We start from the raw sequence: 25062 nt of genomic DNA on the forward strand, positions 1-25062 counted from the left end.
GGTGGGGGAGGCGGAAAAACATTTCACTGAGGAAAAAAATTTGTGTATGTTTATTTACCTCTGGATCACAACTTCCTGTGATGTTGGGTCAAAGTACAAATCAGAACTTTCTTATTTTCACCACCACTGGAAATGGAGGCACAGTAGTAGAGCTCTCTATATGCATATAATCACATTCACATGAAAAAAGATGGGGCTGGTTGGGGACAGGAGTAACCCAAATCCTGGCTCATCTTCTTAAAAGAACCATGTTTAGGATTACGTTTAATGAATTTTTAACTATAGATTTTACAGTAATAGGAAGGGGAATCTGGGACTTTAGTCAATATTCCATAAACCCCAATGGCAAGTGTAGATTTGCTGGCAATTAAATTACAAAAGTGAACTAAAGGTTTTGTATTGTTTTTAGTTTTTGATACGATCATGCCAATCCTGGGCACTAACATAGGCTGTTTCACAATTATCAGAAGGAATAATTGATTTGATATAGGTCTTTGATGAATACCAAATGTAAATAATGATTAAATTAAGAAATACAGATTACTGAGTAGGCAAAATCGTTCAAAAGCACAAGTTCCCTAAGGAGATAATGACTGTTAATTACAGAGTGGGGAACCATTCACCCATTTCAATTTATTCATTTTTATAGTTTGGGTAGTTAACTGATGCTCAGAGAAGTAAAATTTGGCCAGAGTCCTTAAGTTATGAAGCCACCACTCAAATCTAGTTTTAAGGGTTAAATTCTTCCCATTCTTTTAACTCGTTTCCTTCTTCTAAGATGCTCTTAAGTGTAACTCTCCCTCCACTGTCATGTGTATGTTTATACACTAGATACGATTACTTGTAACGATTTCTGTGGTTTGTATAAAGTATTGGGAAAATATGTCAAGTGCTATCTAGAAAAATCTTAGATAATATTAATTTTAAGAAACATAGGAATAAAAGAAATTGTATGAGTGAAATAATTGTCACTGGACAAATTCTAAACTATGCAAAATGATAGTGAGAGCTTAGTGAATATATTATTTTTAAAAACGATAGATCATCTCCCTGTGTTCTAATGTTTGCATGGTTATTCCTGGCCCCAGTTATCCCACCATCAGAAAACCAGATGTGCCCTCTAAATTAGGGGGCTGGGCAATCAGGCAAATCCAAATTGAGGGGCATTCTGCAAACAACTGTCAATGGGCTGGAAAAAAAGCAGGGAACATTCTAAAATAAAGGAAACCTAAATACCATGACAATTAAATACAACACATAGCCTCTGACTGAATCCGAGATCAAAACAAAACAAAACAAAACCCATTAATAAAAAAGTGCAGCAATAAATAGCATTATTGGAACAACTGGGGCAACTGTATCATTCATGGTTAAATGTTTAGAGTGTCTATAATGTAGGAGGATGTCCTTGTTCCTTGAAGATATGTGTACAGACAATGAAGAAACATAGGCACCTAATTATCAAATGGGAGAGGACGAAGGGAGGAATAGAAGAAAAAAAGGGGTGAGAGAAAGAGGTGCAGTGAAGGGGTGGAGGAGGGAGGGAGAGACGAGAGGAGAGAAAGAAGGGCTTGTGAGCAAGCCTGCATAATGTAGAGGCAGGCTGTGGCATATTCACAGATTGCTAAGAGGTGCAAGGTATGTGAATGCTCACTCTCTTATTTTCTCCACTTTTCTGTAAGTTTGCTGCTTTTCAAAATGATAATTTGGGGAGAAACTTAGAGTGCTAGGAGGTAAACCTGTATCTGTGCACAGGGGAAAAAGAGACAGCCCTTAAAGCCAAGATGTTTCTTATAACGCGCGGCTGCAAAAGGCCTCTCAATTCTAAGATTTGACAATCTGCTGTCTGCCAAAGAGAAGAGGGCAAGTCAGAGTGTCTGAAGTATATATGGGTTAAATTTCCTCCACTGAGACATTATGGCACTTACATGATTTTTAATTAAGAAGGTAAACACCCTAACATTTATTTAAAAAAAAAAAAAACAACAACACTTAGCACACTTGTTAAGAGTATACATATTTTTGGAGTTGAAAAAGTCAATAAAAGGTAAAATCATTCTGATTTTAATGTTCATGTACATATGTTCATTGGTTACAGCTTTGCATTTAATTTAAGACAGCTTTTTTAATAAGCAGAAAATGTGAATTTTTATATTGTTTAAATTTTAATATGGATTTTTGTTCAAAACAACACAGACATTCAGGCTACTTGTAAATGATACAAGATTTTTTGCTAATGAGGCATTATGTAGAACATATGCAAAAATCACAACTCAGTCTTCCAAAATAGACCACAACAACAGGAAAAAACATGATTTTAATAAAAAGGAGCAGCACTGGGCTTTTACTTCAAAGCAATTAAGGGCTTTGGATAACCAAAAGTTTATGTCAAGCTGATGCCAAACCAAACTGGTCTATTAAACACATACTATGAAGAGTTTCTGTAATATTCTATGAAAAGGCTCTCTGCCATAAATATCAAGCACTGCCATTCTGAAGATTACAACTATGTTAGGTTCATGTTTGAGAACAAGGGGTCCAACATCCAGATCAGACTTCTAGAATTTCAAATCTGAAATAATGTATCCGTGAAAGAGAAGTTTAAATATGTTTTCCATTTTGTGATTTTTCTCTACAGTAAATTATACCAAGTTTTATACTCTCCCTAATTTTTTTTCAACAGTTTTCCATTAGTCTCAAAAAATTGCTGTTATACATAAAATTTTGAGCTGTGTGTAAACATATTTTTTTAAAATAGCCTTGAAAGTTCTTATTTTAACTTATTTCTTCAGTTTCAAAAATATTTCAAGAAACGATATGCTACTCAGTATAGCTACTCTTCCTTCTAAGGAAATGACATGTAAATTTTCACTTTTATAAATTCAGTAAGTTAGGGTAAAAACTGATTTATTTCCCTGACCTCTGCAACAAAAGTTCCTTGGCCTGTAATACCAATTTTGTTTCCACTTATAATTCTTGGTATCACAGAAAAGACTGCTTATATTGTTTATATGGATAACATAGGCCCCTGAGGAAGCCCTTCTTTTGTTTTTTAAGGTTAGCTCCTCTATAAGTACATGTTGGTACTCTTACTGCCAATATTTATAGTAGAAAAGCATGTGTCCTTGTCTATCACTCTCTTTCTGCTGCTGCTCTGACCCAGGATTGAAGGACTTTTGGATCTCCTTTTCAATTAACACTGAAAGTCTAGCTCTGATGATCATATCCATCTGGAAAAAGGATCAGTTAACATAGTCCATCTGACTGTCTGGGAATATGAGAAAAATAACAAGGAAGGTACTCCCTGATAACCTTGCAATAATGGTTGAATATAGCAGATAGGGATGGGCCCCAAGCTTGAGCTTGGCTTATGTGAACTTTTGTATTTAGATAATGTCTGAATTATGGCTGTTAGCAATCACATTAAGATCATTACATTCAGTGAAGGGGTCTTGTCCTCTCTGGCACTGTACCTTATAAGGAACCATTTCTTGGTTTTTCCAAGAAGGTTGAATCTAAATTAGTTCCTCTTCCCAGGGAAACATGGGTCACACCTAGACAATCATGATTTAAAGTCAGGGTTCAATTAAATTTTAATTAGACATGTTTACTTGTAATGTAAACATGTCTAATTAAAATTTAAATATGTTTACATTTAAATATAATTCTCAAAATATAATTAAATATAATTCTCAAAAATATTCATGTTTCTTTTGCTGTGATTTAGGAGGGTATATAATGTTACTAGTTATTAGGCTTTCTTATACAATTCAGTTTTACACATAAATATTAGAGGTTATGCTACTCTTCTAACTTTTCCTTCTTTCTTTTTTTTTTTTTTTTTGGTTCTGGGGATTTAACCCAGGGATGCTTTACCACTAAGTCATATCCCCACCCTTTTCTATTTTTTATTTTGAGACAAGGGCTGACTAAGTTGCTCAGGGCCTTACTAAGTTCTGAGGCTGGCCTTGAATGCAGGATCCCTCTGCTTCAGATTCTCAAGGAGCTGAGATTATAGGATGTGCCACTGTGCCCAATTAAATCTTTTTTTTTTAATTTAATTTTTTTTTAGTTGTAGTTGAACATAACATCTTTATTTTATTTATTTATGTTTATGTGGTGCTGAGGATCAAACCCAGGGCCTCGCACATTCAAGATGAGCGCTCTACCGCTGAGCCATAACCCTAGCCCATAAATCTTTTAAGTATAAAGCTTTTGATAAATGTTTTAGCTCACTTTACATTTTTAAACAAGTTTGATGATATGCTTCTTTTCTTAGCTTCTTCATATGCTACCATGTAAGGTTTGTTTGTTAAAAGAGGGTAAACACTGAATGTGAAACGAAACACTAGGAAATCTTTCTTTGTTTTTCTAAATAAGAATCCAGCCACATATGCATAACATCAGACACATTGGAAAGGGGGAAAGAAAAGTGGAACTCTGTCTGGTTTAAGAAAAAATGAGATTAATGAAATACAAAAGAGATATAGCAACTAAATCCAAGGTGTAGACCTTATTTGGATTCCAATTCAAATGAACAGTAGAAAGACATCTTTAGGAATGTTTGAATATAAACTGGTTATTAGATTATATGAAAGAATGGCAATTAATTTTGTCAGGTGTGACAGTGGCATGGTGATTATGTTTTAAAAAATTCCCTATCAGAAAGAGATACATACGAAAGTATCTGAGTGACATATCTGGCTGAGGCTAATTAACTGAGGAAAATAAAGGTGAAGGGGTTTATGTAATAAGATGGGTAACATGTTAATAATTGTTAAAGCCGAGTGATAGATTCAATATGCTACAATCTCTGATTTGGGGTATGCTTAGTCAAAACAATAAAAAATTAAAGGAAAAAAAAGCCATAAAGGGAGAAAGATAATTCAAGAAAGAATGTGGTAAAAGGATAAAGTCTTGTTGAAAGCACAATGTCCAAGCATAAACACTATACTTTATAAAATGTCCAAAATCCAGTGGTGGCAATGCCTTTAGGGCAACTACTGATGGGTCCCATCATCCTCCACAATAATCAACAGATCAACGCCAACTTTGGATTTGAGGAGAGGTAACATCTTTGAGATCATCAACTGTAACCGTATTATCGAATTTACTACCTTTTAAGGTTGAAAAAAATCTTAAATGTGCTAGACTTGTATATAAGGTAAATCAACAGATAAAATCTTATACCCCTTACTTCTTTCAGTAACTACAATGAAATGACATTAACTTCCTGCGATTTTAGCAAAGGAAGCAAATAAACAGAGAACATATGACGAGGGCAGTTTCCACCAATCAGAACCTGTAAGGGGGCAGGTTAGGGAAAATAGCCCTTACATGAGAGTTGTTGATAGTAGTTAGTAGGTCTAAAGTAGGCCTATAGGAATAATGTTAAGTAAAAATTATTTTTAAATATCTAGATAAATGTATCCTTTTACAGACATGATAAATTATTTTAAACTAATTCTGACCTTATCAAAATGGTATTTCTATTTTAACATACCTTTGATCTGTAGCTTGCTGCTCACGAAGCTGAAGAAGAGATAACTCAATTTCATTTTCTTTCCTCCTCAACTGAGTTTTCAGGATCTCAGCCAAATGCTCTAACTCTTCTATCTGGCCTCTTTGTGACTGAATAACATTTTCTCTGAAAGAAAAAGCCTTCTAAGAATCTGTAGTTGAGGAAAATTTGTAGTATTTAAGATCAGTGCAAAGATATTTCTTCATAATAAAGAGCAAGCAAAAGTTAAAAAGTTTAGCTTAATTGCCTCTGCACACAGTGAAATAGTAGCAGATTGAATGTGATGATTTGGAAATACATATGGAACAATTCAAGATATTGCTTTTTAATAAGATAATAACGCAATGGATTGGACTTTGGTTTAATTCAATTCTATTGATCACCTGTTGTGTACTCTACAATCCGGTCTTCAGATAATTAATGTGCCTTTCTTCTTTCATATATACACATCTGCCTATATCACCCAAATTAACACTTCAGAGAGGATGGCGGGAAATTTGCCAAACATAACTTAGTGGTCTCTGGCATGCATTTATCTTTTTCTTCTGTGTCTGACGGTATCCCAGTGCAATGAGCCTCAGGAAATTGGTACGAACTCTGATTTCTCAGCTGATTATCAGGTAATAAATTATGTCAAATCTTTTATTTTCTCACAGGCTAATCGTTACTATAACTGATATTTAAAATATTCAAAAGGAAACATTTTAAGCCCATATTATTGTTAAGCAACTGTCTAAACTATCTACTTTTTGTGTCATGTTCCCTTTCCTCATTTAGTGTTGTTTTGCTTTCATGATAATTCAGGTGAAAGTCTATAGGTAAACTAGAACCTTATCTTCATTTGGTTAACTCAAAGACACTGAAACCATGAGGCTTTGATTAACTGGGAAAGAAACCTAAATGTTGCAGAAGTAACTTTTTTGAAACCATGATATGAAGAAGAATGCAATACCATAGAATCATAGGGAAACAATATCTGAAATCCATATGTATCTGATAAGTTCAGACTTTTAAGCCACTCCTCCCAATTCCTTTTTATTTATTTTTTTAAACCACAAAAAGGGCTGATTCAGGATCTAAAAAAAAAAAAAAGAAAAAAGTTACCTGTGATTTTCTGGGAATGAAAATGTTGCCTCTAAAGTTTATACTACTCTAAATGATTGGATGCCATGCCATTCCTTTGGGGGTAAAATTAGAATAAAGAAGACTATTTTATAAACCCTTTCATTGATGTAGTGGATAAGTTATTCATTTCCCTTATTTTACTGAAAACATGTCATGTAATACCTGTTATTACCCCTCAGAACTAGCTGTATTTTAGTGAAGCAAATTATTTAGACATACCCCATTTTTGTTTACAATAAAGGAAAGGAAGGGATCAAAATATGACATGATCAATAAACAAAGTTCTAAAATAACCATGAAAAAGAATACATACAAATTTCTTATTTCTCCTCTGGCTTCTTCAAGTAAACTACTGCCATATTTTGTAAGCACAGGTTGTACAGTTTCTGCTACATCTACATCTTGGAGTCTTATACCTAAAAATATAGGAATAAAATATGATTATAGAAGGGAAGTTTAAAATCTCCTTTATTTGCTATCATAAGGATATTTATAATATAATAAAATCTCTTGTTAAGTATTAAGACATATGTGCTCCATTGTATAGAGAATTAGAAATACAATGCCAAAGGGAATATTAGATCTCACCTGCAGTAGGTATTAAATAAAATACAGCAGCAACTGTTGCCCATTTAACAAATAATACTATGAAAACCAAATTACTTAGGAATAATTTGATTTAGAACTCCTGCAGTAATTTCTGAAAAAAATTTCTAGTCTTTACAATGTAAACTAAAATTTGAAGGAAAAAGTTTTCAAAAACTTAACTTTTTTAGTGTTAATGATTTTTTTAATTTTTAAATCATTCCAATTTGTTGACCCTAAGTCAGCATGTTGCCTATACTTTGTTATTCTACCTAAATAAGAAAATTCATATTTTAGGAAAGATGATTTGAGACTATATTGATAGTATTTCTTTAAATAAGACATTTCCCTCTTGCATTTAAATTATAATTTTAAAAATTATAACTTAATAAAAATAGTTATATATGCTGGCTCAGCTACTTGGGGGGCTGAGGCAGGAGGATCATTTGACACTGGGAGTTCAAGGCCAGCCTGGGCAACACGAGTGAGACCCTGTTTCTTAAAAAGTTATATGCAATTTTACAAGGATATTCCCATTATTAAAAATGAGACATACTTTCAGTTATATTAATTACTTTACATTTATGAAATAATTAAACTATTAAAGTTTAAGGTAAAGGATGACAAATGATAGAGATTTTTAAATTGAGCATAGTCCCAGATATAAAACTCTTTTCTTTAGAAAAGTTTACTTTCAAAAAAAGTGAATGTTATTTTATTATTTAAATTGATAGATAAAATTGTATTTGCCATCTGCATGATGTTTTGATGTACATACACATTGTTATAAATTAGAACTGTAATTAGAATAATAAAACTATTTCTTGCTCTTTCCAATATGTTCAATATCTATTGCTGTACTAGCTTAAAGAATAAAAAAGGTGGAGCTGGGGTTGTGGCTCAGTGGTGGAATGCTTGCCTAGCATGTATGAGGCACTGGGTTCAATTCTCAGCACCCCATATAAATAAATGAAAAAAATAAAGGCCCATATGTCTCAAAAAAAATAATTAAAAAAAAAAAGAATAGAAAAGGCTCTGCCTAACACATTCAAATATTTTAGTATGATGGAATTTGCCAGTTAAATTATTTTGGCAATAATGCTAATTTTTAAGTTTTTCCTACATCAATCAAGGGAAAATTCAACATTACCAGCATGGTTTTAAAAAGATACTCAAAATATATCTTAAAATTAACAGTTTCATGGTGATTTGCTAATAGTTATATTTTAAAACACATAAACTTTACAAATTTTTGTTCCACTCATTGTTCACAACAAGAATTGTGTTTGCATAGTATCAACCACAATCAAGCCAGTGTTTTTCATCCATTATCCCAAAGCACAAAGAGAAAATGACAGTTATTTGTACAGCAGTTTGAGGGTAAAGGCTTCCCATGGCTAGAGAGGGTTTGGGTTCTGGTCTAGTCCCTGAAGGTTGAGATATTCCTGACAAGTCTGGCCTTAATCCCAGCCTCAGAGGCAGTCCTCAAAGGCAGAGCTGAGGTATCAACTTTGGTAATGATGCCCTAGCTTTACTCAGAAAAATAGTGATTAAGAAAGTATTCATCACTAATGTTTTGTGCAACTTCCATGTTCTGGACTCTATGTTTAGTAAAAAAAAGGTCTGGGTCATTAAGACTGTACAATCATAAAGAGAAATTTAAGCTTTGTAGTCAAACTTCCATGAATGTTTTTGTTTTTTGGCAGTGTCCGGCAAATGCTCCACCATTGAGCTACATCCCAAGCCCCTCTATTAATTGATCTCTTCTATTTAAATAATAATTCATATACTAGATCAGCTTGTCATTTTAGTCTAAAAAGTATTTTTATTTGATATGTAAAGAAAACTAAATTTCAGACATTATTTTTATTTCGTATAAAAGACCTCGCAGACCAAAGATATCATCTTGACCACTTATATTCTGACTAAATTAGAGAATAAGTGACTTTTTAAAGTTAAAATAATTTATTGTAGACCTACAAAAGCTTCACCTCTTATCTAATCTGGTATTATTATCATTCCGTTTTATAGATGGGAAAAATGAGGCTGGAGGTCAGCTGTTCTCTTCCACATAAAAAAAGGTAATTAATGACAGTATGTATTTTCTGATTTATAATTCATAATGCTTACTTTGGTTATATTCAAAGTTGACCTCAATCTCACATAGCTAGGAACAGCCAGCCCCTTTCATCCTGCAGCTGCCTCCTGCCTGTGTGATGGCCTTACTGACTTCAAAGGAACTCTATCTATGGAACAGATAGTGTTAACATTTTGGTTTGGAGAGAAAGCTACAACAAATTTTTCTCCCCTTATGTTCATATGTTTTTTTCCTTCCTCAATGAATTGAAAGTACAGTTTTGCATGATTTTTAAATTCCTGAAGGTGTTTGATCTTTATGTGAAGCATATTCCAAACAAAAATCAATTATCTCCTTCTCCAGTAGATGAAATTTTAAAAAGTTACTTAAGGGCTGAGGATGTAATTCAATGGTAGAATGCTTGCCTAGCATGTGAAAAGCCCTATATTCAATCCCTAGTACCACCAAAAAAAAAAAAAAGTTTATTTATTTTTAGTTCTGTTATAATAAGGTTTGTCTGTGGATAGAGAATTGGGAATTTTTATTAGAAATATTTAAATTTATACTGAGTCCTATCGTGCCAATTCAATTGCTTTTAACATGGGTAAATTTTAGGTTATTCATTTTTAAAATGAAGAAAACAATTGACCTGTGATTATTTTTACAGATGGAAAAGACTTTTATAAAGGTCACTTGGGGATTTTTTGGGAAGTATTGGGAATTGAACCTACAGTTCATCCATGTTAGGCAAGCACTCTACCACTAAGCTATATCCCCAGCCCACTTCAATACTTCTTATTTTATATGTAAAGAAAACTCAAGTTTATAATGATTAGGAGAATTTTTTAAGGTGATCAGCTAGTAAGTGGAGGAGAAAGAACCCAACTTTTTAAATTCTTAGTTATACACATAGTCCACTGTCACACTGCTTCCACAAAACAAGAAAGATTTCAATACTTCTTGGTACTGGGTACTGAATCCAGGATGCCCTATCACTGAGCTGCAGCCCTAGAACTTTTATTTTTTTCTTTTTAGGCAGGGTCTGGCTAGGCTGACCTCAAACTTGGAATCCTTCTGCTTCAGCCTTCTGAGTAGCTGGGATTACAGGTGTGTACTCACCACACTTGGCCACTTTTGAAAATTTTATAAAAGGTTTTGGATGAAAAAGTTTAATGTGATCATTCAAAAAAAATGTGGCCACATATAAGCAAACTAGCTGATTTCCCCCACTTGTCTGAGTTAATGTGATTTCTATTTTTTTTAAATTTTATTTTTTAGTTGTAGTTGGACACAATACCTTTATTTATTTATTTATTTTTATGTGGTGCTGAGGATCGAATCCAGGGCCTTGTATATGCTAGATGAGCGCTCAACCACTGAGCCACAACCCCAGCCGGATTTCTATTCTTAATATAAAAAATCAACTAAAAAGAACCAACTCTTAAATAAAATGATCTTCATGACAATATTATGATTTTATCAAAGAGCAAGCTTAAAACTAATTTTCTATCTCTTTTGATACTTAAAACATGTAAAATATAGAAATAAAACTTTTTGTGTCTGTATGAAAAAATCTATTATAGGACTTAAATTTAGGGTTTGCTGAAAGTCTCCATTTACCTTTCCTGGAGCACTCCTGTAAGCCTGCATTTTCGTTTGCTTTTCTACGCCCAGTGTTAATACGAGACTGTACATAATTGTATGGCCTGTAACCTTGGATTTGAAGGTGCTGTTTGGCTGAAATTAGTCTGTTTTTGAGGACTTCATTTTGTCTTTCAAGCTCATGAACTTTCTCTTGCAGCTGCTCAATCATTTCTTCCATCTCCACATCTCGTCCCAGCCGCTTGGGGCCGCCACCAACCCGCTCATATCTTTTCTTGTCATTAACTAGCCGTATTAACTTGGTGGCCATTCTAGGGAAATAATAAAAAGATGAAAAGGAATGTGAGAAGTCAGCATAAAATGCATTCTGTTGAAAGGAACATAATCACTGTGAAGACTTCAGTGCAGAACCTGAATAATAAATTTCAGGTTTTGATGTAACTATTACTGCCTGTGAAGAATCCTTTGATGATAATTGAAACCACTGGGCAACAATCTGCTTTATAGCACTGACAAATAACAGTTTCCTAAGGCTTATCATTTAAGGTTAGTAAAGAGAGGACACATATTTACTCCATATGTTCCTGAAATGCAATTTTTAACGCATGACCTTATATAGGAATGCTGTATGCACTTAAGTGTAGTTACAGATTGTGGATATGGTGGGTTATATCTGCAATCCACAGTAAGTTAAAACTTTTGAAAAGTGTGTTAAGACTATGCAACATTTTGGTAATATACTGTTTTCAGTTTCTATAGGATTAAGATATATTATAAATATAAAAATGTTAGAATGCATAGATGCACACATATAAAGCTCAATGAAAATTTCAAAAGAAACCAAAATGCATCATTAAATCTTGCTTAGTCCTCAAGAAACACTTGAGTTTAATGGTAGAAAATAGTGAGATGTAAAAAGTATCATTTTAATGCCAATTTTAAATTTAGAATTAAATTGTACTTTGACATCTCAGGAGTTTATACCTTTGATTCTTTTAAGTTTTGATAAAAACTGGTTAGACAGAACAAAAGACAGAAAGGGCACATGGGGGTGATGTAATATACACGTACGGAAAACATGCCTGACAGTGAATGGAAAAATCTTGGCAGGACAAGAAAGAAAAGGTGGCTTTGATGAGACACACAAGTTCAAGACTTTACAAAATTGGTCGCACATCTTCAATAGCTGATTCTAGTTTATAGTGAATCTATTTTTATAAAGGCCCAGACAGGAGATTGAAAATAAAAACACACTTCATTTTTCTTTAAATGGGGTTTGCTTTATTTTAGCATGGTTATGGACAGAAGCTTTTACTTAAGAGAACAAAAGTGAAATAAAAAAATCCTTAATAGCTTTGGGATGTCACAGAACAACCTTTTTTTTTTTGCCCTAAGCAGAGTCCTCTGTAAATTGGTAGTAATACATGTCTATCTACACTTCTGGTTACTAGGCCTGCAGCATGTGGCATCAGGGAGAGCTATGCATAACATAATCAGTTAAGATTGTTTTCTTTTTTCCCTTGAGGCACATCCATTAAGCATGCTTTATAAGGGATATAGGATAATAAAAACCAAGATCCAAGAGTACCACAAACATCCTAGTAAAATAATCAATGGATTAGTTCCTTTTCCACCTAATCCAGAGAATGATATATCATTGGAAAATCTGGCCAGGTATTCTAGTCTAACAAAGCCACCTTCTATCTTGCCCTTTAATATTACAGTTCAGGGTTCTGAGTTCCACCCAATGTCCTATCCATAAAAATAAGGTAGTTATCCAAATGAGATGTCAATCTAAATCCTTGAGTCTACTGTAACACAGATTGTTACACAGAGATACAGATTATGGTCAAAAGAAGAGATCAGATTTAACATGAAAAAGCACTCAATATCCAAAGAAATGACCTTAATTTTTAAGGCAAGAGAAGCACATCAAAAGTGTCTTTCCATTTTTTATGCTGACCTTCAAGCAAACTTTATTAGGAAGCATAATTTTTTGTGTGTCCAGTAATAGAAATACTTTTCATGTGATTTGATTATTTTACGACATTGATGAATCTTAAGTAATCTGGTAAAGTTCGAGTACTTATTTAAAAAGGTGGTTTTTAAAAATCTATATTTATACAAAAGAAAGAGATACTAATTACATCTTAAGGATAAGTTTAAACATGATTCTATCTATGTATTTAAGTCATTGTCAGGGATCTAAGACTGAGAAGAAATTTCGAGTTTTGGGTCAAAGAGTTCATGGGATCACTACTCTTATAGCTGAGTTAAATAAAGTCCCAGGAGGTTAAATGGCTTGAACATACCATAGGCTAGTGGCAGAGAGATAATGGAACACACATATACAACTTGACTCTTAGCCTAGTCCTTTTCCCATGAAACTACATGGCTCATTATTAAGTTATTTTTTATTTTCTGGGTAGGACAAATTACTAACGAAGTCAAGATTGTGAATTCATTTTTTTTTTTTTTTACTGCCCAATTAGGCTTACAAAGAGAAAAAAAAATATTTAGTGGTCACAAACTACATGCCTCATTCTTCTTGGCTGACATGGATGTTACTGGACAGAAAGGGGTTCAGGCAAACTTTGAGAACTTTTTGAGATTATTACTCAAAAACCAACTCCAAGTAAAAGGCAGGGCAGTGGGTTGCTAAAACAAAAGCCACAGAGTAAAAAGTGAACTGGAGTCACTTCTTCAGGATGAATTCTAATCCCTATCTTCTTTCTTCAATGGCTTTCTCACCTTTTCTTTGAACCTAGATCATAAATATGAATAAGACTTGCTCATGCTTACAAATGTGAATGTACTTTTTTATCTTTAATGTCATACATTCAGTAGATAGGCACAGTATTTCTGAATAAGAAAGAATTAAAGAATATCTATTCTTAAGACATCAGTCTTGCATAAACTTTTTGCACATAAATAAAAAATGACAATACTTTTTCAGCACACAGTGGAAATCCTTGAAAATATAGACTAACCTAAGCTAAGTTAAACATGTTCTAGAGATTGAAGTGATGTTTTCATTAATAAACCCCACAAATCTTAAAGGAACATGTATTCTAACGAGTTGTAATAGTTAATTATTTTTTAAAACTTTTATTTTAAAATGATGACATTTTAAAAAACAAATGCTCTGACCATTTGCTTATTAAACTATAAATATTAAACCAAAAGTTATTTATAGCTATGATATACTCATGGCACTCTTAGCTATTAGCTTGCTCTCTTCATTCAAATAGCAAGTTCAGACATAATAAACACAATCTTTTTGGCTTATTATTCTAGTTTGTAAGATTTTCCATTTTTAAAAATTCTATTTATTTACAACATGCCTGTTCCAAAAGAGATTGAAGGTGGGGTTTTCAATTAAGTTTATAAAAAAGCATATCCTCCAAACTTTACAGAGTCAAGAAAAAAAAGCTAAAAGCTTTTTATCATAACCTTTTAATTTTATCCTCTTGCTTACGGGCATGCTGTTTAAGTAAAATGTTCTCATCATGCAAACGCAAAAATCTGTCTTCCAGTTCTTCACGACTGACACGTGATATTGCTTGGCGAGACTTCATTGTCCGTGTTGTTAAAGTTTCTGCAAAAATGCCAAGGTAATTAATTATAGGATTACTTAACATAGTCTTTAAAAATGATAACTATTGGTATTAAAATAATCTCTGATGAATTCAGATTTTTCCTTTGTGATCTACAATGAAGATTTTTTAAGAAATATTATATAGCAATTGTTCACAATAATGAAGAGTAAGAATCTTGTGATTAATACTTTATATATAGTATTAGGGATTTGAGCAAAAATAGCATTTATTAAAAAATATATTCAAATAATCATTCTTTCAGACTATAAGATGGAACTCAGATTCAATAGGCTTTTCAATTTATATGCTGAATGCTGTAAAAATCAAGTCAGAAAAGTCAAAGAGTGTCTGCGCTCCAGGAGTAATTTAGTGGTAGAGCATTTGTTTAGCAAACGTGAGTCCTAGAGTTCTATCTCTAGTGACAAGCGTGCATGCACAAACATGTTAGAGTATCTGAAAGTATTTATTTATATATTTTTTACAAAAGCAAGAGTTAGAAAAATTTGGTGAACACAATGATTAAAACTTTTTTTGAGTCACGGGTGTTAAGCTATAAAAAACAAACTGTAATACAAGACCAACCCCTCCCCTTAAAGCCCCTAAAATTTAAAAAATTGTCATTGGAAAGCTTCACAGATCATTTCTCTTCAAGCTATTTTTTTTAAATATTTATTTTTTTTAGTTATAGGTGGACACAATATCTCTATATTTTTATGTGGGGCTGAGGATCGAACCCAGTGCCTCACGCATGCGAGGCGAGTGCTCTCCCTCTGAGCCGCAATCCCAGCCCCTCTCCAAGCTATTTTAATAGATAGAACTTTCACACACTTTGAGCATGCATATATCTTTTCACATGTTTAAACTGGGTACTTTGCATATCTTTGTGAAATACATCAATTTTTCATAATTGTTCAATAAAAACAAAGAAAAATCTGACAGAGATTAAAGTCTGATGGTGGTAATGGAGGACAAGAACTGAACTTCAACAGTATGAAAATCCAATAAATAGCTTTGTAGTCTTAAAATTTATTTGTATTTGAATACCTGATACTCCCTGAAAGATCTAAAGCAAAACTTACATACTATTCACTTTTAACAATAAAATACATACAATCAAATTTATCTTTTTTTAGTAAACAATACATTAACTATCTTTCTGAGATAGTTAAAGGTAGTCATTTACACTCTTCTGATTAGATGGTACATGAGGATTCCCTAGTGGAATATGTTTTAAATCCCTAGGTTTTTCAATAGTAAATGTAGTGTCGCCAGATAGTATGGCTAACACATTATTTGTACACACAAATATAAACATTGCTTTCTATTTTAAACTGTTCTTTAAAGCAGTGTTTTCTTCCTCAATTTGAAAGTGCTCTTTAACTCTATAGCAACCACTAAGTGATAAAAGGATAAAAAAAACCTTTAATGTATATTAATTTGATAAAAAACTCACTATCACTTGCATAAACAAGCCATTTTGAGATACTCTACTTGAAAGGCAAAAAATTTTTAAATATGGCATTTCCTCTTGTATAAAACTTAAATATAAAGAAATGTTTTAATGGTGAATGTGATTTAAACCAGGCAATTTGGTTTGGAGGCATGATACTCTCTATGTAGTTTCTACTGATGTGTGGAATTTTAAAAAGATGATTTATAACAATTCTTTATCAGAACAGAGGGGGATCTTGCATTTGCTATGAGCTGTTGATAATTGATGCGTGCAGTAAAATACCATATGTGTTCCAAACTCTCCATCTTGTTTAGTCCAATCAAGAGCTATATAGTTACTTAAATGGTTTGGTTTGTATGAATATCAGAAATACTTTAAATTAAAAGTAAAGAAATCACTGATCAAAGTTCATAACTGTAATAAATAACAGCTGGCCATACCTTGTAACCCTCCTGCTCCAAAGAGGTTTAGACCTATATCTTTCACAGGCAGGTCTCCTGCAGTCTCATCAGTTGGACCAGACATGGCCTATCTGTGGAGAAACGAAAATTCAAATAAACTCTTCCCAAGTTATTACATTAAGCATGCAATGGAATGAACCAAATAAAACGAATAAGGGACCAGAACTTTAATGGACATCTTATTGCCCACATGTGCTGCTTGAAGAAGATGAAAGCTTCTATTCTAAAAGTAATACTACATTCAATCATGGAGACAGTGTTTCTTTCAACAGTGTATTTCCTATAGTTTGCTTAGGAAATGAGGTAAGATTATCATTCTTCCTTTTCTCTTTTTTCTTCTATGTGAAAAAATATCAAACTTCCAAATATAAGAAATATTTCCTTTCTAGCTCCCTTCTTCTCCACAAAAAAGCAGGCATCCTGGAAAAATATTGAATCAGGAACTTAATCCAAATGGTTGTTCTATTATTTAACTGCTCGTCAAACCATGCAACCTATTTGAGTGTCCCTTATTTAAAAAATGAAGTAAATAATACCTCAAAGTTATTGTAAAAATAAGTGAGATGATAAATTGAAAGCATTTAGCCCATGTGCTTGGGATGTCAATGATACTGGAATACTAATTTTTTGCTTGATGCACAGATGAATGGGGAGTTTCAAGTTTGGTGAAAATGGTTTCAAAAATTCATCAGTTGGTATTGCTTTTGTTACATCCTGCCTTTATCTCGAGATAAAGGTTGCAGGGATTAGCTATCACAACATATATAGCCTATCTAGCTAATTTTAGTATTTTTACAGTTCATATTCTTTACAGACATTCGCCACAGCAACTTTATTTTGTATCTGGATGTGAATGGTCCATAAAATGTATAGTATGCAAAAAGGGAAAAAAAAAGGATTTTATATTTTCTTTTTGATGTACCTGAGAAGTTAAATGCAAACTGCTAATGAAGATACCTTAAGGCAGAGGTTTTCAAGTTCTATAATGTTAAGATTAATGTAGCAAGCTTATTTGTCTTGTTCACTTCTTTATTCTTAGAGGCTGGCATAGAGCTTAGTACAGAGAGCAGGCATTCACTGGATAGTTGTTTGAATGAATGAATGAAGTTCATGGAACTTTCAGGGTCCAAAAACTCAGATATGTTTTTGCAAATTTTGTATGTATATGTGTGGATGCAATATGCTTTAGGGAGTGGATTCATAATTTTCATTGTAACTCCAAAAAGTTGAGAACCACTGCAGTTTTGTGGGACAGAAACAGGTAATGGATGAATGCCTGGGAGATCAACTACTTCTTTTGGAAACTTTGCTACAGAAAATGTCATTTTTAGGACTTATATCCTTGTGATACTGTTACTCAAATGACTCCTGCTTTACAAATGAGGAAGCTGAGATAGATCAGGTAACTTGTCTAACATCACTAATCTAGGAAGTAGTTGTCTGGTGATATTTTGGGCTGTCATAACGGGGAAGGGGAGGTGTACTGGACTCTAGTGGGGTAGATGTCAGGGATGAGGCTAAACATCTTGTAGTGCATAGCATCCATGACAATCCCATCCAAAATGTTAATAGTGCAGAGGTTGAGAAACCCTGCATGTTGTGGAACACCTTTACAACAACTCCCACTCTCCCTTCTTGCTCACTCCACTCCACTTCACTTACATTGTCCTCTACTTTCCACAAGCCCACCATACCCTAGTGTTGTTCAAAGCCTTTGCATTGGCTGGCTCCTTTGGAGTTGAGCTTTCCCTGACCATCCTATGTGAGAGTAGTCGTCTTCCCAATTACTGCGGGGTTTATTTCTTTTATAGCAATAGCCTTTATCTGAAAAATATTTTCATTTGTTTACTAGTTTACGTGTCCATTAATTAAGTATAAACATCTTCTGATGTGCATTGGGGTTCATAGTATGGAAGTGTCTTGTCCTATGGTGGGCGATAAAGTTTGTATTTACTGAATGCATAAATGAATATCAGCCACTGAGACCAAAATGGTAAAAAAGTCCTTGCCTTTATAGCATAAACGGGTTATAGAAGTAGTGAGACAATAAACAAGAAATAAAGTAATAATAGGGCACTCACTCAAGGTGTTTAGGGTCCACCAAACAATTCTGAACACAGGGTAAGTGAGTGAAGTGTGTGCGTGACCTTCTACTTGAAGGATGTGGATAGGGACCGCAACTCTCATTAGGTAGGCTTTAGGGCTGGGATACAAAATTTCAGACCACTCCTGGGCGTGGGGATAAAGGGCGGGTTGTGATGCAGGCCTGAGTATGTGGAGGTGTCTCGGCGGGGCTGCTTTTCACGCAAGACCTCCAGGGTCTTCTCCAGACCGCAAAGCATACCCCAGGACCCTGGCCGGTGTTGCAGGGTTAGGGTCCGCTAGCCTCATCCACCCCCGACACGCCCCAGAGTACTCACCACCACTCTCGCCTGGCCGATAGCTACCGTTGCTATGGCGCCGACAGCTTGTCGGGCGGCCGGCCGAGAGGAGCACGGGAAAAACATGGCAGGCCCCGTTGCCCCCTGGGAAATGTAGTTCTTCGCGGTCTCCAGGCCTCCTGCTTGCTGCGTAGCGGACTACCCTGGGTCTGCTGTGGGACCGGGGAAATTCTGCTCTGAAGCCCGAGGCGCTCGCGGGCGTCGCGCGGTGCATCCTGGGAGTGGTAGTTCTCAAGGTTCTGAGGGCGCATGGCGCTGGATAGAAGCAGAACACCGAGAGAACTACACGCAGGAGGCGGGGCCCAGGGCCAGGGATTTACGCGGCTCGCGGTGGCGAAGGCGGCTTTAGTGGCAACATGAAGCGCACACAGACCGCGGAGGAACGAGAGCGCGAAGCTAAGGTACGTCGGCCTTCCCTAGGTCTGGGATTCTTGCTCCACTGGGAGCTAGAGGCAGGGAACCGGAAGGGCTTGCTTTGATGATGAGCGGATGCACGGTGTTAAACTAAGGGATGACAGGGCCTTGTCTGCAAGGATCCTGGAGACTTGGGCTGCGTGTGCGTGTGTGTGCGTGTGCGCGCGCGCGTGTGTTGTATATTCGTGTTGCTTAGGATGCAGGCCGAGTCCCGTTGGACCGGCTCAGGAATGAGAATCGAGACACCCATTCCCTTGTTCTATTTCTGCACCTATTCTGTGGTTAAATTTGTAGCCGCCCTTGTGCCTCAGTTTCCTGGACTCTCAGATGACTGTGATCACACCAGCTGTGCTTTCTCATTCCATCATGGTCTCTGAGGACTGAGAGCTGGATGAAATATCGTGCGGTCAGATGTGTTTATTTGGAACAGTTGTCTCAGTGGACAGCTGATACAGCCTGTGCCTTCAGCACTGTGGGTATGAATCTTTGACCACATTCTTATTCACTACCTTTGTTGTACAGGTTCTGGTAGTTGCTATTCCATGGGATGACAACAACAATTATAAAAGCGATAGAGATCTATTTATTTATTTACTTACTTTCAGCATTTATGGTGTATCCGGCACCTGTGTTTGGTGCACATTTGTATTATTTCATATTCTTATCACAACAGATTACAAGATAGGTATGATACAGATGGCTTATCAACAGTCCTGTTTCGAAGACGAAGAATTGAGACTCAGAAGAAGAATCACCCCCCCCCCCGCCCCCCAGTTGGGTTCTATTGATTTCTGTGAACATATTGGGAACCTGTCTACTTTTTCCACCTCCACTACCTTGCATCGGATTACCATTATATCTTTAATGAACTGTTGGAACAGCCTCCTCTTAGACTGTATACTCTAACTTAATACTCTGTTTCCCTTTCCCCCAATAATTAATTCCTTCACACTGTAGAGAGTTTTTTTTCCCCCCAGATTCAAATCTAATTATGTCCCTTTCCTCATTACTTACTCTGCCAACCACCTGTTTAAAAATTACCATGTTCTTCTGTTGCTCTTTGGATAAGAACAAAACTTCACATAATCTAAAAGAATCCTGCATGGTCTGGGTCTTATCCACAACTTCCTTGGGCATAGCTCTTTGCTCTCTGCCTATCAGACACTTCTCGAAAGTCCCTCTTGCCTGTAGTTCATCTTCTCACAGGGTCTTTGCACATGCTATTGGGTGCTCACTCTGTGTTAGGCAAATATTGGCAGTGAGCATCAGTGGTAAATAAAGCAGGTACAGTTCTTGCTTTCATGGAATTTACTCTTACAGTTGAATCTGTCTTAGGGCAGTACACCTGAGGATTTAAAACGTCAAATCTGGTCTATAATGACCTGAATTACCGTAACATTTCATAAAAGACCTGAAGTTTCTATACTTGAGTTTCCATATGATAGAGTTAATATACTAAAGATGGCATAAAGAGGGGGGGAGACCTTTCTGTATTAGTCTTCAAAGTTGAAAGAAACAAATGTTATATATTGGCATGATGTATTATGTCTTTCTCACCTTTCAGGTTGATTTTTTTTTTTTTGGTACCAGAGATTGAAACTAGGGGCTCTTAACCACTGAGTTACATTCCCCAGCCCTTTTTTATTTTTTATTTTGAGACAGAGTCTTGCTAAGTTGTTTAGGGTCTCGATAAATTGTTGAGCCTGGATTTGAACTTGCTATCCTTTTGCCTCAGGTCACAGGGATTACAGGTATGTGCTACTATGCCCAGCTCAGGTTGAATTTTAGAGTTATTCCTGTATTCTGTGAAGACTGATTGAGCATCTATGAATTGCTATACACTGGGATTATAATTTTGGCTAAGGTAGACTTCCTAGTCCAAAGGAAGCCTTACTCTGTTGAAACTATAACCATTGCCTGTGAGGTAGTTATTCGTGTTATCCCTATTTTACAGATGTGGGAACTGAGGCTTGTAGAAGTTGTGACTTGCTTAAGGCAACTTGGTTGCTAGGGTATGTAGGAAACACAAATTGTTCTTTTGACTTCAGCTTCAAAACTTTCCCCCATTTTCTCCTTGGAAACATGGTGAATTGGTAAAGCAAGTTTTCTTTCTATTGCCTTTAAAAAATTCTTTTATTTTTATTTAAAAATTGTTTGCTCATGAAAATTAGTTCTCTTTAAGTATAGGAAGTTGTTTTAAATCTTAAAGAGAATATGTCCAATTACTCATTCTCTTTTCTACTCTTTCCTACTTTTTAACTTTGTTGAGGCATAATTTATGCACAGTAATTTAAAAACCATTTATCATGTACCATTTGAGTTTTGACAGATGTATACACATGCAAAACTAGCACAGTTGGAATTAAGAACATTTCTATCCCTTCTAAAAATTTCCCCTTACTATTTGCAGCCAATTTCTTCATCTACTTTGGCCCTTAGTCAACCAGTAACATCTTTTCTGTCATTATATAAGAGTCTGTATTTTCTAGAATCTCATATAAATGGAAGCATACAGATGTTCTCTTGGGTCTTTTTTCATTCAGCATAATGACTTTGGAGATTGATCCATATTATTGTGTCTACCAGAAGTTTATTCCTTTACATTGCTGAGTAATAGGCTACTATGTGGATGTATCAAAATTGTTTATTCATTTACCTTTGCTGGACATTTGGATTATTTCTAGTTTTGGGTTATTATGAAAAAAATTGCTATAAAATATATATAAATCTTTGATTTCATTTATATCCCTAGGCAACCACCTTTGTTCTCTAGATTTGCCTTTTTTGGACTTTTTTGTATAAATGGAATTATATTCCAAGTGATCTTTTGTGTTTGGCTCCTTTTATCCAGAATAATGTGTTTGAGCTTTACCCACATTGTGGCACATATCAATGCTTCCTTCCTTTTAATTACCCAGTAAATGGCATTCATATATCTAAATATACCACATTTTGGTTATTTGTTTATCAGTTGATGCTCATTGAGTTGTTTCAATTTTTGGCTATTATGAAAAATGCTATCATGAACAATTACATCCTAGTTTATGTGTGGACATATATTTTCATTCTTCATAGGTAGAGAACTAGAAGTGGAATTGCTAGTCATAATGTAAAGAAATGTGTTTTAACATTTTAAGAAACCGTTAGACTGTTTTCCAGCGTGTGTTCTATTTTACATTTCCATCACCAATTTTGAGTTACAATTTCTCTGTCCTTGACAACACTTATTATTATTGTCTGTCTTTTTACTGAAGCCATGATAGTGATTGTGAAGTGGTATCTCATCGTGGCATTGATTTGCATTTCTGATGGCTAATAATGTGGAGCATCTTCTCATGTACTTACCGATCACATGTCTATCTTCCTTTGGAAAGTGTCTATTCAAAATCTTTGTGCATTTTCTTTTGGCAGATTGTCTGTGTTCTTGTTAAGTTTTGGGAGTTCTTTGTATTTCTAGATACAAGTCCTGACAAGGTATAAGTTTTGCAAACATTATCTGCCATTCTTTGAGTTTACTTAATGTTTTTTAATAAAGGGAGATTTATCAATATTTCTTTTTATGATTCATCCTTTTTGTGTAATATCTATGAAAGCTTTATTCCAGAGTTACTAAGATGTCATGTTTGCTTTTTAAATTAAACTTTGTCATTCCCATAATGGGTAATTACTTTTGGTACTCGTTTTCTCTTTGAAATAATGTAGATTGTATTTTCTTCTTTGTGATTGCTTATGCTGTAGACTTTTATGCAGTTTTCAAGTCTGGAGGGTGATTGAAGAAAGTTGGACTAAATAGGTAGCTTTCCATGATAACATTACTTAATTTGTTTTAAAGCCTAAGAGCATGCATTTTTAAAAAGAATTTTTCTTATAAAAAGAAATAAGCAGAATAGTCCAGATTAGTATTGATGGCCTGAGTTAGACTGTTTTCTATTATTTTCTTGCTGTTGGAACAGGATTTTCACACCTAGTATCTCAGTTGCCCCAAGCAGAAAATAAGACAAGAATGGCTGCTTTTGTGGATTGTTGTGAAGCCCCATTATGATTAAGTTTGGCCACTGGGCCACAACAGAGTAGATAAGGCTTTTGACTGTATTTGGTTAACCAAGAGGACTTCTGTGTGTGTTTTTTGTTTGTTTGTTTTCAGATGAAATAATTTAAAACTTAGAGAACACCTGCAAAAATAGAACATAGGCCTTTCATAGACTTATTGTCTGGATTTACAAGTTAACGCCTTGCTCTGTTAGCTTTATTGGTCATGCTTCTCCCTCTCCTTCCCTTCTTCTCTTTCTCTCTCTCTCTCCCTCACTGTATGTATACATATGAACTGTTAACTCTTTATTACTGTTTTTACATTTTTGAGGTGTTGGGGATTGAACCCAGGGCCTTGAACATGGTAGATAAGCTGTCTACCACTGAACTACACCCAGCCTTATTAGTATTCTTTTTAAGAACTGCTACAGAGTAAGTAGGAGACATCAGCCCTCTTTACCACTAAATAGTTCTGCATGTGTTTCCTAATAGCAAGGACTACATATAAACGTCAATTATCAATTTCAGAAAAGTTTTTATATTAATGTAATACTGTTATTTAATCCAAAGGACATGTTCATATTTTGCTAATTGTCATAATACTCTCTTTTATAAAGCATCCCCGGCCCAGGCACCAATCCAGAATCATACATACCTTTAGATGTCCTGTCTTTTTGATCTCTTCTCCTTTAATCTGGTTTCCTTTAATATCATTTAAATCGATTTCTTATCATTTCCTTGTCCTTCAAGCTATCTACAATTCCTGATAAATACAGGCCATTTGTTCTGTAGAATGGCCTTGTATTCTTATTTGTCTGATTTTTTTTTTTTTTATGATTGGATGTAGAGTATGCATTTTTGGCATGGACAGTTTTGAGGAATGATGTAGCATTAGAGATCATAAATTTTTAGCCCACATATTTATCCTAGTGTGATAAAAGTATTTTATTTGGCTGAGATGAAGGTGGTTGAAAGTTTCAAAATCATTTTCTAATATTTAAATGTTGAGGGATTTCACATAAAAATCAAGGTATTTGACTCTCATGAAGCCTAGAGTATCTGGTAACACTGAACGCGCGTTTCCCTATGACAGCCTAATGGGAGTGACTCCTTTCAATGGCAGATGTGCATTCCATTTTGCCACAGTCCACTCTGTTCCTTCAGCCCCAGTACAGCAGTACCCCGATTTCCATGGCTTTGCTTTCGGTGGCTTCAGCTACCCACCATCAACCATGGTCCCAAAATATTGACATTTGTCTTCATGCTTTAAAGAGACAGTGTTTACAAAACTTTTTATTACAGTGTATAGTTATATTTTATTAACGTTGTTAATCTGATATCGTGCCTAATTTTTGAATTGAAGTTTTATCATAGTATGTATTTATAGTAAATGTAAGGTTTAATACTATCCTGTGTTTCAAGTATCCTCTGGGGGCGGGGTGATGTCTTAGAACGTATTCCCTGTAAATAAGGGGGGAACAACTGTGTAGTAGTTCAGAGTATGAAGCAAACTCCTGGAATTGAATTCTACTCTATCACCTACTTCAGCGATCAACTTAACTTCTCTGAACCTCAGTTTCTTCATCTATTAAGTTTCAGTGAGATAGTTGTAGTGGGGATTAAACTGTATATATGAATAGCAACTAGAACATTCCTGACATATAGTAAAAATAAACACTGTTATTATCACCCTTAACTTGCTGTCATCATCATCATCGCCTCCACTACCTTTCGGACCCTCGTAGATATTTATCC

General features: G+C 34.9%; 2 protein-coding genes across 5 annotated transcripts in view; one reads left to right on the plus strand and one right to left on the minus strand.

Moving 5' to 3' along the window:
• The window catches only part of Rpgrip1l (RPGRIP1 like), a 101697-nt gene extending 82714 nt beyond the window's left edge, over positions 1-18983 (minus strand). For all 3 annotated transcript variants that reach the window (XM_046435034.2, XM_046435031.2, XM_046435035.2), the window contains exons 1-6: positions 18844-18983; positions 16403-16494; positions 14364-14508; positions 10929-11221; positions 6960-7062; positions 5504-5647 (exon numbers count right to left, since the gene is read on the minus strand). In XM_046435034.2, the coding sequence (XP_046290990.1) occupies positions 5504-5647; positions 6960-7062; positions 10929-11221; positions 14364-14508; positions 16403-16487 (770 nt within the window). In that variant the 5' untranslated portion in view covers positions 16488-16494; positions 18844-18983. The remainder of the gene's footprint in view (positions 1-5503; positions 5648-6959; positions 7063-10928; positions 11222-14363; positions 14509-16402; positions 16495-18843) is intronic.
• A 134-nt stretch (positions 18984-19117) lies between these two features.
• Fto (FTO alpha-ketoglutarate dependent dioxygenase) overlaps positions 19118-25062 on the plus strand; it is a 370034-nt gene continuing 364089 nt past the window's right edge. Inside the window, exon 1 of one of the 2 annotated variants that reach the window (XM_046434593.2) lies at positions 19118-19265. In XM_046434593.2, the coding sequence (XP_046290549.1) occupies positions 19221-19265 (45 nt within the window). In that variant the 5' untranslated portion in view covers positions 19118-19220. The remainder of the gene's footprint in view (positions 19266-25062) is intronic. The other variant, XM_046434591.2, reaches the window with a different exon arrangement.

This window comes from Marmota monax, unplaced genomic scaffold (assembly GCF_021218885.2).
Source record: "Marmota monax isolate L192 unplaced genomic scaffold, Marmota_monax_Labrador192_F-V1.1 WCK01_AAM20220418_F8-fsc00024, whole genome shotgun sequence".
Lineage (NCBI taxonomy): Eukaryota > Metazoa > Chordata > Mammalia > Rodentia > Sciuridae > Marmota > Marmota monax.